Below are 14,263 nucleotides of genomic sequence, written 5' to 3'. Positions count from 1 at the left end.
CTCATGTTGACTTTCCGGTGGCGCCACAAAACTCAATTAAACCCAATCCCAAAAATCTACGGCCAAAAAATCTCCACAAACGCCATCCAATCATGCTCTTCTTCCCCCTCACGGCTCACGTGACTCTCGCTGTCTGATCTCCGGCGACCGGATTCCATGGACTTCTCGCTCCTCTCGCTGCCTGCCAAGCCGTCCGCAGCCTGGGGCTGCGGCCGCCGCGGCGGTTTCGCCGGCGGTTTTGTTTTGCCGGGGGAGGCGCCGACGACGACGCGGAGGAGGAGGAAGAAAGAGTGTGCGGCGGTGAGAGCGGAGAGGACTCGCGGCGAGGCGGTCGAGGGCGGGGATAGGGAGGGCGGCGGCGGCGGAGGGTATGCGACGCCGTCGCCGTCGCCGGCGATGGAGGTTACGACATTTAATCAGGGTTTCAGTGATGCCTCTGAGTTTCCGATGTGGGAGAAGATCGGAGCTATTGTTAGACTCGGCTATGGGATTGGTAATTTTTAATTTTAATTTTAATTTAATATAATTTAATTTTGTTTTTCGATTCTTCTTATTCTTAATAAGTTTGAATTTATTTGGATATATATATATATATATAGTTTTAATATTTGTATCTTGTGTTGAAGAATTTGTTAATGTTTTGGTTTCTTTGTAGCTAATTTTTGTGATTTCAATATGATGCTTATAGTTAGGATCTAAAGTTTTTATAATTTTGTTGTATTTGGATTAGACTTCTTGGAATAGCTAAAGTCGAGTTTTCGATTAGTCGCGAAAATATGAACATGAGCCTTGATCGATAATTAGGCTAATTATGTATTTTTGATTCGAAAAAATTTGTAAAAGAAATTATTGTTGATGAATAGTAACAAAAATTCTAAAAGTGTGAATAAATCGAACCATAGTTCGGAATGTGTTTAGCCGAGATTCTATATATTGGCCGTTGTTTGGAGATTCGTTTGTAATGATTCTTGGTATTAGTGATCCTCGATGTGTTTTTTTTACTACATTAGATTCTGTTAAAAATTATTTTTTTTTCTTACAAAACATAATAGTCGGTAACTATTTAAACACAAAGTACAAATACAAACCAGTAAGCCCAAATGTTTTATCTAGTTGTTTTATCTATTTTTTCGACCTTTTAACTGTGATTCCTTATTGGTCATCGAGTGTTTTGTCTAGTTTCCTACTTGGAGAATTGATGAAGAATGTTGAAAGAGGCTTTTCGATGTGTTTAAGGTTGTTCGAACATTCTTTTCAAGGTGGTACGGCTAACGGGAAAGCGAATAGATTTCATACACTTAAAACTTTTCGAATGACGATCAAATGCTACTTTAACTATACCATTCGAAGAATATTCAAGATTTCATTGAGGGAGAAGTTGTTCGATACCCTTTTTCACAAATTTATCGAGTACTTAGGCTGTAAGAGAAATGGTTTGATGTCTGAACAACGTATGCGCGTAGTTTGTTCGATATTCCAAATTATTGCTAGATCCTGTCCCAATGTTAGGATTAAGCTTTTGTAGCTGTGACTTTAGTCTTTCGTCGATTTTGTCTTTATTTTTTCATACTTCCTGATTTTCTTTTCTATTGTTACTTGAACTCCAGGAATATACGGCGCAATGGCTCTAGCGGGAAGATTTATATGCTCGATTTCTGGGATTGATTGCTACGGCGGATTCGATCTATCGTTGGATGCTATTGTTAATGGATTGGGATACGCAGCTCCTCCGATCATGGCTCTTCTCTTTATACTAGATGTACGGTCATTTACTCGTAAAAAAAAAAATTACCGTTCGCTACCTGAAATAACTGAAAATCGACAAAAATGAAGCTCGAATAAACGATGCAGGATGAAGTTGTGAAGCTATCTCCTTACGCTCGAGCTATCCGCGACGTCGAGGATGAGGAGCTCCGGAGCTTTTTCTATGGAATGTCGCCGTGGCAGGTAAAATTGATATTATGTGGATCCATAGCTCATCATTAATTAGTATTTGATATGATATTATGTGATAAAAAAAATATATTTGATACGATGATTTTTTGAAAAAACTATTGTAGATGAATAGCTACAAAAGTTCAAAAAATATCTGTGTAAACAAAAAGGTGTTTGTTTAAAGGATTTTGGCGATTTTTACTACTCTTACAAAATTTTACTCCAAAAGACATTAAATCAAACGTCTATTTTTCATTTTTTATATTATACTAAAATTTAATTTTATATTCAAAATATTTTATCAATACTTATTTATATCACATCATACCACTATTCTAATTCAAATTTTTTACTATTCGAATACCAATTCAAAATTCAAACCCCCAAACAAACACACGGAAAGTGTTAACCTCTCATATGCATTCTTGCAGTTTATGCTCATCGTTGCTGCGAGTTCTGTCGGAGAGGAGCTCTTTTACCGTGCTGCAATTCAGGTTCGCCGCGATTTACAACCTCCATTTGCTCGAATGATGTAACATTTACTTTTAAAAGCGCGCTTTTTTTTTTTTGTAACAATGGTCGACATTTTCAAACAGGGCGCGGTTGCAGAGATTTTTCTTCGAAGCAGTGGTTTAGTTGGCGATTTGCAAGGAATGGCGTCGCTGGTAAAAACCTGTGGATTTTTTATACTCGACGAGCTTTGGCTTTGTTCTTTCTATATTTCTTCCCGCATGTTTTTCTAAAAATATTAATACACTACGTACATTCATTATTTTTATATTCACTGCACAATTCTTATACCTCACATAAAAAAAATTCTTTTCCAATAATCTCACAAAACAAACATACCCTTTATCTTCTTCGCTTTCTTAACTTTTTTGTTTTCTTGGGCTCGACTCAGGCTGGCATGCTGCCTCCCTTTGTCCCATTTGCGCAGGCATTTGCCGCGGTTATTACAGCTGCTCTTACTGGTTCGCTTTATTACATGGCTGCCTCGCCGAAAGGTTGGTATCATGGATTTTTTTTTATATTTCTTTGCATGTTTTGTCGACTTTGTCTGATCTCGGATTCGCTCTTTGTTTTCAGACCCTACTTATGTAGTCGCTCCGGTGCTGAAGTCGCGCTCCGGCCATGAAGATCTGAAGAAGCTCTTTTCAGGTCATTTTTCGATGATTATTTGTATTTTAAGGCAAAAACTAGAATGCGAATACAAGATTATTCGAGCAACGACTAATAAGATGCAAGAACATTTTGATACAAGGTCTATTAGAAATAGGAAAAAATCCGAACGAAAAATAAGGTTCCTTCACATAAGAGTTTTAAAAAATTTAAAAATAGTAAAAGATTTGAGTATTTTATATTCCCTTAGTTCATTTTCTATTGACCTAATTGATGTTTATATGTTTTTGTAGACAATTAATTTTTTGTTATGAGTTGACAAATTTACCTTTATCAATTATCTTGTGTATAAAAAAATAAAAAATAAAAAATAAAATAAAATAGTAAATTTTGTGTAAAAAAAATAGAAAAAAAATAAAGAAATAACATGTGAATGAATAGTGTCACATCTTAAAAAAAAATGTATATATAAATAGGTGTTGGATTTATGCTTTGCTAGAAAAATAGTTTCCTATCTAATATATAAATGATTTTTTTAAAGTACTATAGATGATTAGTATTAAAAAAAGATTTGAAAATATATGTAAACCGAGCTTATACTTTAAAATTTAAATTAGTGTCGATTTTCTTACAATAGTCGCGATTTTACGCGCAGCCTGGTACGAAAGACGGCAAATGAAGAAGATATATTCCCCTTTGCTCGAGGCCCTTTTGGCGCTCTATCTCGGGTTCGAATGGATTCAGGTGAGTAGGCTCGACATTTTTTTGTTTCCTTTGAAAAAGTTAGCGCGACTAAACTCTAGTTCCATTTCATTTCTTGCGCGCCCGCAGACAAAGAACATTCTTGCGCCAATCATCACACACGGCATATATTCCTCGGTGGTTCTTGGCCACGGTCTTTGGAAAATACACGACCACCAAAGGAGACTGCGCCGGCGAGTTCTAAAGTTGAAGGTAGAGAGCAAAGTTTCGAGAAAATTATGAGATCATTTACACGGCAAATATCGATCAAAGGCAAACCTTTGTGAAACAATCTTATCGACTTTCTTATACTTTAAATAGAAGCTCGGAGTATTTGCACGGTGCTGACCCGAATTTAGAACGGAAAAGAAACACACCCTTAGGGTCTTTTGAATCGCATAGTTTGCAAAATTATCGATCTTGTTTGTATATAATGTATAAAGTGAATTTTGATGATTGGGGAAATAAAGTTTGTTTACTTGGGTTTATTAGCTTAATGGTTTTGGTATCACGAATTTTTTTAAAATATTATTAAAAAAATATAATATACACGTATTAATATAATATATATTTTATTCATTATATAAAATAATAATTTTATGTAAAATATTACTTTTTATATTTAATATAAAAAAGTACAGCTATCCAAGTAATATAGTATAATACTTTCATCTAGTTCAAATAATTTTATTTATTATTTATATTTTTTTTATATCACAAATTTTATTTTTATATTTTTTATACAAATTTTATGTACCTCATATAAATTTTTGTATATAGTTTCTATTTAATTATTAATTTATACTTACTCTTGGATATAATATTATTTTTCTTTACTGTTATAATTTTTCTTGAATTTTTTTTTTTGTTCTTCCTTTTTTCTTTATTTTGGACAATTCAAATATGACAAAGTCGCGAAGGTATTCTTTAGTATTTATTTTATTAAAAAAATATGATTCCTTTGTTTTTTTACTATACAATATGTTACAAAGTTTGGAGGAAAATAATGAGATTGTCTTATTAATCATAAAAATAAGGAAATACAAAACAGACTCGACAGACTCACATCTAATAATCTAATTTAGATATAAATCTATTAAATCTAAAAATGAATATCTAAAATATCTCAACATTCCATCAAACTCAAGTGGTATAACAGAAATCAACTTGAGTTTGATAACAAATTTGAATATAAACGCAAAAAGAAAATATAAATAAAATTAGCAGCGGACTCTCCACCCACCGAAGCTATAAAACGAGATGAGTCGAAAACGAGATGACTTTCCACCGGAGCCGAATACGAGATGGCTTTCCACCGGAGCCGAAGACAAGATGATTCCACCGGAGCCGAAAACGAGATTACTCTACCGGAGCTGCAAAAAACGAGATGACTCCACCGGAGCCGAAAACCACATGACTCCACCGGAGGCGAAAATGAGATGGCTGAAAACGAAATGACTCCACCGAAGCCGAAAATCACATGACTCCACTGGAGCCGAAAACGAGATGACTCCACCGGAGCCTAAAACGAAATCACTCCACCGGAGCCGAAAACGAGATGAATATACCGGAGCCGAAAACGATATGACTCCACTGGAGCTGAAAACGATATGACTCTCCACCAGAGCCGAAAACAAGATGACTCTCCACTGGAGTCGAAAACGACATGACTCTACCGGAGCTGAAAACGACTCCATTGGAGCCGAAAACGACATGACTCCACCGGAGCCGAAAACGAGATGATTCCATCGGAGCCTAAAACGACATGACTCCACCGAAGCCGTAAACAAAATGACTCCGCCGGAGCCTAAAATGAGATCACTGAATCTGAGCAAGAAACTCATTAACAGACTGACTAGGTTGCTATCGGGCGGAGCTCAGCGTGGTGCAAAGCTGATAATAATGAGCAAGACCTATAGTCTGAAAACGAGAAGCGAGGAAATCTTATGCCTCATTTGTAGTATCAAAATGAGTCAATTGTACCTGAATCGCAGGTACAAAAGTATTGTGCAACCGAGTAAGAATTTAATGATTCTTACTATCCCAATCTTCCAATTTGGCAACATAATCTTCATGCTCCCGAGAGGTGGGATCAAAATTCACAAAAGGAGATGGAGAGACAGATGGCCGGATATCGTCAGTGACAATTCGCCATAACTTCCTACCAGTTAATAAACTTTTCATAGATTGCATCCAAATATCATAATTATCGCCGGACAAGATAGTAGTAATAGGTAAATGAACGTCCATACGCTCCATAAAAAAAAAAAAACGTATAAAAATATGTGAATCATGAAATCAAAGCCCAAATCACGAAAGTAGATCGAACAATCCAATAGGTAACAGTCGCAAAACGAAATCAACTCCGATGACAAAGCCAACCTCACCACGACGTAGGGAACCAAAGCAGGAGGCGGCGACCAAAAAAACGACGACCGGAGAAGGGCGGACGATGGACGGCGAACAGCGGCGGCGGACTAGGGTTTTGGTTTTGGAAAATCGTGCTTTGATACTATGTTAAAAATTTTGGGGGAAAATAATGAGATTGTCTTATTGATCATCAAAATAAAGAGCCTATATATAGACAATATAAAATAGACTCGATAGATTCAAATCTAAGTAATTTAATTTATGAATAAGATCTAGATATAAATCTACTAAATCTAAAACTTGAATATCTAAAATATCTCTGCACAATACAATCTAACAAGTTACATAAACAAAATAATCTTTCGCCCTATGCTCTTTCGTCATATAAAAAGAGTTCCATTTTTATTTTTATACGTCCAAAAATAAAAGTACTATTTTATTTTTTATTAATTGTACTACTATCTATTAATATAATAAATATTCTTACAACTTTCAATATATTACACAAATTTCATTACTTTTATTAGATTAAAGTCTATTATCACAACAATATCAAAATATTATATATATTGATATTATTTTGATGATATTTGTTATTATATATAATACATTATATTGTTTTATTTCATTTTTTTCATTTACATATATATATATATATTGGTATGACATTCCCATTAATTTTTATTTTTATTTTTTATAATTTTAAACAAGGTTATCAAAAATATATCATCTAAGTTACTTAGGTCAAATATAAGCAAAATATAGCATGTAACATAATGCAAGATGGATTTGGATAGTGCAATCCAAAAAATAATAGTAATAATAATAAAATAAAATTGACCATTCTCTATTATCTATATTCTATATTTGAAAATAATAATAATAATAATAAAAATGGATGGGTAAATTAAAGATAAGCTGAAAAGTCTGTGGTCGGTCAACAAAAGAAGGGCATTAATATTCCTCCAACTGTTAAATTAATTAATTCGTACCTATTATTTAATTAAATATTCTTGCTCCATAAAAATTAATTTAACATTATTAATACACCCTCAATATTTACACAAAGATAAGTTTTTTTTATAGATATTTTGAAAATTTTCATACTCTTATATATATTTCTTTTATAAAAATATTGTATCAATATATTCGTTAATTTAGATATAAAAGTATTTGTAATAATAATATAAAAATAATATTTTTACTATTCGAATAAAAATAAGAATTATATACTTCCAAATCCTCAGTTTAATGATCTATCTATTTTATCATTTTTTTTAATATATATTATAGGATTACTTATATTATACAATACTAGTTTTTTCACTTTATTCTGTTTCAATATAATATTAATATTTTTAAAACTCCATCAACAAACAAATTGATAGATAAATATGAAATAAAAGAATAATTAAAAGAAAAAAAATTAAATATAATATTAATATCTAATATATATTGCATCAATTAATTATAATTTTAAATTTTTAGTAGCTAAAATCATTAATTAATACTAATCAATAGTACTCTCTCTGTCCCATATAACATGGACGTATTACTGTAGACATGATAATTTAGAATTTAGGTAAAATATAATTAGCAAGTAATCAATAAGTATATTAGTAAAAATAATTATTATTTAGTAAAAATAATTATAGATTAAGATAAATAAATAGTTTAATTAAAATTAAAAAAATTATAAAATTTAAAATTCAAAATGTGATTAAAGTGCATAATTATATTTTTAAAAATAATAAAAATAAAAAATAGGAAGAAATTACGTGAGTAAGTATAATAGAAGTGAGCACACCTGTGATATATATGGTGACAGGTGAGAACCAAATTTCAGTTTTTTAAAAAATGCAACAAATAATTAATTAACATTATCAATCTGGTAAGAACTCCGAACGCGCAACCAAAAAAAGAAACAGAAATTAAAAGCAAAAAAAAAAAAAACAAAAAAAAAAATAATAAAAGTAATAAGAGAAAGCTGAAACCCAATACACACAGCACAGCACAAGTCAAGAGGCAGAGGCAGAAACCACTTCCTTTTCTTCCCATTTTTGCTTTGCTTTCCCAACCATTTATTCAGATTTCTCCATGTTCTTTTCATTGGATTGTGCTATTCAGATGCATCAAATCTTCATTTGGCCTTGAAAGAATCTCCTTTTCAATCTTCATTATCAGTTTGCTGTTTTAAGAAGAAAACTGAATTTGTGTTTTGCTTCTTGGTTTTCAATCATCCTGCGAAGGCTTTTTACTCTGTTTTTTAATTGCGGGAAAAAAGTGGTTGGAAATTAATCAGGGCTGTTTGCAAAATTAATCTTGAAAGGGGAATTTTATTTTGGTTTGTAGTTGAGGCCTTGCTTTGTTTTTGGAATTTCAAAGGAATTTTTTGTTTCTTAGAGTTGGGGAATTCAGTAGAGAGAGAGAGAGAGAGAGATGGTGAAACATGGACCTTGCTGTCACTGTGGTGTTACAGGTGAGTTTTTTTTCAGTTTGTTTCGATAACGATTGATTGGTGCTATGCAGTTGAAATTTGGGTGTATATCAAATGCTTGATGATTATTGCTTTGTTGGATAATGAAGAATCTAAAAAAATGTATATGATGTTCTGTTATTGTTTTTCATGTTGTATTTGATTTTTGAATCGATGAAGTTATGGTCGAATGCTGCATTGAGTTGGAGGGTGATTTGCTGGTTTGAATCAATGCTTTTCCATCACTTGATTGGGTTTTTTTCGAAAACTATATTGTTTGAAAAGGCTATAGTTGTTTAGTGTTAGAATAGATGAATCGAAGATTCTTTTTTCGAATTGAGTTTCTTCTTTAACAATTTTGTTTAGTGTTGGTAGCCGGCGCAACTATGCATTCATTACTTGATCGGCGCTGGATCTTCTTTTCGAGGAGTTACATTTAAAAGTTGGTTTATGGTTGTATGTTAATTCCATTGTTTCTTAGCTGATAAAGTTGAATAGATGGCTTTTTTCCATAAGTAATCAATTCGAAAGGCGGTGAGTTATAAACAACTTTTCATGATCGTATTTCTTATGTTTCTTAAAGGCTGGACCATTACGTGTAATCTCATCATGATATGAATGCCGGTGTAATTGTAGTCGTAATCTTGTATCCAGTATAGTTTAGCACGTGGCATGATGTTATATGGTTGTTGTATGCTGGTATCCACATTGACTTTCTTCGGCTCTCTATGTGTTGGTTTTTGATTGGTCGATTGTGCGATAACATGCCTTTTTCGAATATGGGTTCCATGATAAGTGGTGCTTCTTCTTTTTGGAGATATGCCTATTTGCCTTCTTTGCATTATCTGTTAAATTTGTTTCTAGCTGAATGTTCGAGGTTGTTTTATGCTGTTAATCTTCATTTAGTCATGATCATTTCCCCATGTCGATTGGTTACTTTGATCTATTTTGGTTTGTCGCTTACATTTACTAGTTTTCTGTTTGTTGTTATACGTGCTCCTTATGAACATTTAATAAACTTTCTTATATTGAGCTCGACGAGTGCTTGTTCTAGAAGATTAATATTCTTCCACATGTAGAAGGTCATATAATCGATGGACTTTTAGTTATTAATGATTAGAAACTACTTCTTTTGACCGTTCTATCTTACTTATACTCATGTTTATCTATACAATATATGCTCTTCTCGTCAAGATTTGTAAAATGTAATAGGACAAGATAGAAGTTGAATACACTAAATGGCGAAAAATTGTATACATGGAATAAGGCATACGATGCAATAAAGTGAATGGAAAAACTTGTATGGATCACATTTCTGTGCTTATATGCTATAGAAAAATAGTCGTTCAAGATTTTAAAGGCTTTATTACTTTCATTTCCGAGTGATTCGAACATCAGTCATTCTTTCTTTTTGAAAGCATAAATTGGCGCCTTATAAAAGTGTATGTAACAGCCACCCCTCTTTGGCGTAACGGGCCACCCGAGAAGCCGGTGCTCTGCAATGCTTGTGGCTCACGGTGGAGAACAAAGGGTACTTTGGCGAACTATGCACCTATGCACGCCAGGTCTGAGCAGGATGAACTCGAAGACTATAAGATTCCTCAGTCGAAAAACATGTTGGGCGGGAACAAGAAGGCAAAGGGGTTGAAGCGTATGCATCATAATGGTGCTCCTGCAACTGAATTTGTGCATGTTCCTCCTGAATCCAGCCCGGGGTTTCCTAGAGTTGGTGAAGATATGAGTAATAGATCGAGTTCTGGTTCTGCTATATCGAACTCGGAGAGCTGCGCACAATATTCCATAGCCGAGGCAAGCGATATGACAGGTTAGTGCTTGTTCCTCTATAGTGACAGATTTTGCAGAATTCATTTTCTGTTTATGGAATGATGAAAATTATCTTTGAAGAAGACTTTTTTATATTGCATTTCATGTCCTAAAAAACGTATGTTCGATGCTTAATCCAGAAGCTGATTACGAGATCACTTTTGCCTATTTTAATATTACAAGACTTTCTATCACGTTGTGTGATTTCGTTGCTTAACAACTGCAGGTGCATCTCAACCATTGGCATGGGATTCAGTCGTGCCTTCCAGGAAGAGAACCTGTATAACTCGACCAAGGCCATATCCGGTCGAGAAGCTTGCTGAAGATCTTTATACCATATGGCATGAACAGCAGTCTTCGTGTTTGACTGCATCTTCAGAAGAGGACTTGCTGCTTGAAAGCGACAAGCCAATGGTATCCGTTGAGATTGGACATGGAAGTATACTTATTCGGCATCCTAGCTCCATAGCTCGAGATGAAGAATCGGAAGCTAGCTCCCTTTCATTTGAAAACAAGCAGCAACGTTTGGATCCTCAGGTTGAACCTTTACCCAGCCTTATCGAAGAGCCGGCTCATTTAAAAGATCGAGAAGTGAATGTAGTAAAGAAGGATTCTAATCTAGGGAAGGAACAGGAAAAGGATTCACTTAAAAGGTACTACTTATAACGATCTCAATTTTAAATTAAACATAAATAACGAAACTTTATATAAGATGGCCGTTCAATAAGATGTTGAAGTGGGGTGGCTTTGCATTTGAATTTATTCAATTTTCCATTCAAGAGAGACCGTGGTGGTCATTCAACGGGATATGCCGTAGTTATAAGTTTTATTATTCTTCATATGTGACATAGAAAGAGCGAGTAACTGCACGTGTAAGGCATTTCCATTTGAACACCAACAAGTTTGGCATTTTTATGAAATTTCTAGATTTATTGCTCGAGTAGGCTATATTTCCTTGTAATGTTTATTGAGCTTCTTTTTTTTTCGTCTTGTTTCTATGAATTCATTTACTATTGGTTTTTTCATTCAGTTCCAAAGACAAGGACCGGTTAGAAATTGTACAGCTGATGATGTATCACAAGTCGCCGCTCTGTTTTATTGACCTACAAGTAAGTTAGAAATGCATATGTTCTTGATTTTTCCGAGCCAATGATAATATGATGAAAAATTCATTGCAATATAAATGCCTTAGTAACAACTCCCTAGTCATTATAATAAATATGGATTCGTTTTAATGAGAAAGTCCAACACTTTTTTGTACAACATGTCTCTTTTTCGGTGCTTTTGTAATTGCAAGATCAATTCTGTTCTTTCGTTGCCTGATTTTCCTGTGATATGTTATAGATTCTCGGTTTATAACGGGACCAATAAATGCAAGTTTAATTTGTAGTAGCACTTTTGTACTTCTTAATCGCTGTGTTTTAATGATCAAACATACTTCCTCTTATTAGGTGATTTCTAATTAGCTTTGTTTCTTGATTAGTGCAGCCTTTTCGATTTGTTACATTTCTTTAACGTGTATACTCAGGACATTGTAAACCTGGAAAATTTTGCCGGAAATTTTACATATGAAGAGCAACAGCGATTGCTGAAGCTTTTACCTTCTGTCGACACTGTGGCAGCTAAAGATAGGTATCAATGGTTATCTTGTATCACCATAATCGTTAATTGACTATCGCACTTTTTTTTTAATCTTTTTAACCCTTTTAACTATAGCACAAAGTAGAGAGATTGTCGGGTTAAAGCTTTAGATAATCGAGATGTGAGTAGTTTACAGTTTGTCCTGTGTGTAGCAGGGACTCGGCATTTATTTACGGCCTCAGAGGCATGTTTGATAGCCCTCAGTTCAAGGATAGTTTGTTGTGCTTCCAGAACCTTCTTGAACATGGCCTTTTCGATCACACGCTGGTCGGGACCAAGCTGGAAGACTGCCTAGTCCTGAAGAAATTTGTGTTGTGCAACGCCGTGAAGTCGAAGTGGGTCGAGAAGTATAAAACCTTGAAGGTTGTCGATCGAAATCTTACTGTTCTTTGCAATGACACTCCTAAATTACATCGTATTGAGGCGAAGTTTTTCATTCAGGACTCGAAAGGTAAAGATTCTCTCGATCAGCCGGAAGCTGCCGGAGAAACCATTACGCCGCATTCTGCAGCCGATTCTTCAGCGGGAATCGAAAGACCACACGACCAGCACCAAAACTTTTCGGGTACACACTTATTCGAGACATAATTCTTTTCGTACTCGATTTCATTCTTAAATTAGATGTCGAAATGATGATAGTTTCTTCTTCAGTAGCAAAATCGAGATTTGCAGCTACCTATGAAAAGAAATATATGGAGCCAAAATGTCGAAAAGAGCTCTTGTTCGGCCACAATGCCGAAAGCTCCGAACAAGATTTACTGCTCGATGTCCCGTCCAACGCCTCCTTTCCCCAAGCCGAACTCCTCGTCTCGACTTCTTCGTCGAGCGGCGGGATTGGCGGGCAGGCCACAAGCGCTTGTGGTAGCTCTGTGTATCCGAAGTTTGTCAATCCGGGGTGACGATGGAGCGCCTGCCCATCTCTTTTATTGCTTTAATTCTTATGCATCCTTACGTTACACGGGCGTGTTGGGGACAGACATGCCCGTGTTGGCTTAGTTGCTTTGGTTGATAAAATTTTGTATAGATTTTGCTGAAGATGGTCATATTATTGTAGCTCAATGGAGGAAAGTTATACACAGACTACAGCTGTGGATGGATTTTATGTTCTATATTAGTAAATTATAAACTTTTTATTTTGGGTTTGAGTATTTGTAATTTATTTACAATATTATATTTAGGTTCAAATATGAAATTATTTAGGGCGTGTTTGACAGTTAACAATTAGATGATAGCTGTTAGCTGATTCAATTAGCTGGTTTGACTAGCTGATTCAATTAGCGGTTTGTATTAAAATGTTCGATAAAACAACTGTTTGATATTAACTGTTTATCCGTAAAATGACAATTGAGGATATTTTTATTTTATTTTTGTTTCTAATATATTCAATTATGTTTTTTGAATATAGAATGTTTAAAATTTTTTGTTATTAGTTATTGAAAATTGTAAAAGTATTATAAAAGTATATTATTTTTATTACAGTTAGATTTTAAAAAATAATATATTTTTATTAAAATATATAAATAGTTTTTTCTATTGAAAATGATGTAAAATATAAAATAATAAATTTTTCGTGTATATATTTATTATGTTAGTTATCGATTAATTTATTATATTTATAATTTTTAATAAATTTAATTTATTTTTAGTATAAAATTTATATATTGTAATTTTAATATAAAAATAAATTATTTATATTTATAGTTTATATTTTATGTTGATTTTAATAAATTTATATATTTTATAATTAAAATAATTTTTATATAAAAATTAATTATTTTAAATTTATAAAATTAAAACTATATTATAATAAAATATTCTAATATAATCAAAATATATTATTTATGTAAAATGCATAATAAATTTTTTAAGGCGTGTATAAGGAATAAAATTTTTTTTCAATAAAAAGTTATTTCAAAACACTGATTAAGTTAATTTTTTTTTATCCAAAAAGCTATTACAAAAAGTTAATTTATCAAATACATTTTAATTAGTCAAACAAGTTGTTCAATAAGTTAAAAGCTTTTCAAACAGTATTTGACAAGCGCACTTAAAGTTTTGAAGTTTAATTTTAAATTAGTCGTTACACACAATTGATTATGTAGAATGACTGAAGCCGCCGAAAACAATTCGTGAATATATATATATTATAAAATAAAA

General features: G+C 33.2%; 2 protein-coding genes across 3 annotated transcripts; both read left to right on the top strand.

Moving 5' to 3' along the window:
- Positions 1 to 9: 9 nt before the first annotated feature.
- LOC127243374 (uncharacterized) lies at positions 10 to 4,292 on the top strand. The gene is made up of 9 exons (XM_051263360.1): positions 10 to 493; positions 1,608 to 1,759; positions 1,852 to 1,947; positions 2,367 to 2,429; positions 2,532 to 2,600; positions 2,837 to 2,939; positions 3,022 to 3,093; positions 3,710 to 3,798; positions 3,886 to 4,292. The coding sequence occupies exons 1-9, from the start codon at positions 157 to 159 to the stop codon at positions 4,036 to 4,038; spliced, it is 1,134 nt and encodes a 377-aa protein (XP_051119317.1). The 5' UTR covers positions 10 to 156; the 3' UTR covers positions 4,039 to 4,292.
- A 3,865-nt stretch (positions 4,293 to 8,157) lies between these two features.
- On the top strand, positions 8,158 to 13,242 carry LOC127243634 (GATA transcription factor 27-like). 2 transcript variants are annotated; one of them, XM_051263750.1, is made up of 8 exons: positions 8,158 to 8,644; positions 10,095 to 10,466; positions 10,692 to 11,118; positions 11,496 to 11,574; positions 11,994 to 12,097; positions 12,262 to 12,469; positions 12,548 to 12,671; positions 12,758 to 13,242. In XM_051263750.1, exons 1-8 carry the CDS (start codon positions 8,605 to 8,607, stop codon positions 13,003 to 13,005), a joined length of 1,602 nt encoding a protein of 533 aa, XP_051119707.1. In that variant the 5' UTR covers positions 8,158 to 8,604; the 3' UTR covers positions 13,006 to 13,242. The 2 variants fall into 2 exon arrangements, with proteins under 2 accessions (XP_051119707.1, XP_051119706.1); XM_051263749.1 differs by having other exon boundaries at positions 12,259 to 12,469.
- The last annotated feature ends 1,021 nt before the right edge of the window (positions 13,243 to 14,263 follow it).

This window comes from Andrographis paniculata, unplaced genomic scaffold (genome assembly GCF_009805555.1).
Source record: "Andrographis paniculata isolate CXL003 unplaced genomic scaffold, ASM980555v1 Contig95END, whole genome shotgun sequence".
Taxonomy (NCBI): domain Eukaryota; kingdom Viridiplantae; phylum Streptophyta; class Magnoliopsida; order Lamiales; family Acanthaceae; genus Andrographis; species Andrographis paniculata.
Note: the sequence above shows the minus strand (reverse complement) of the source record. Positions and strands in the feature narration are given on the sequence as shown.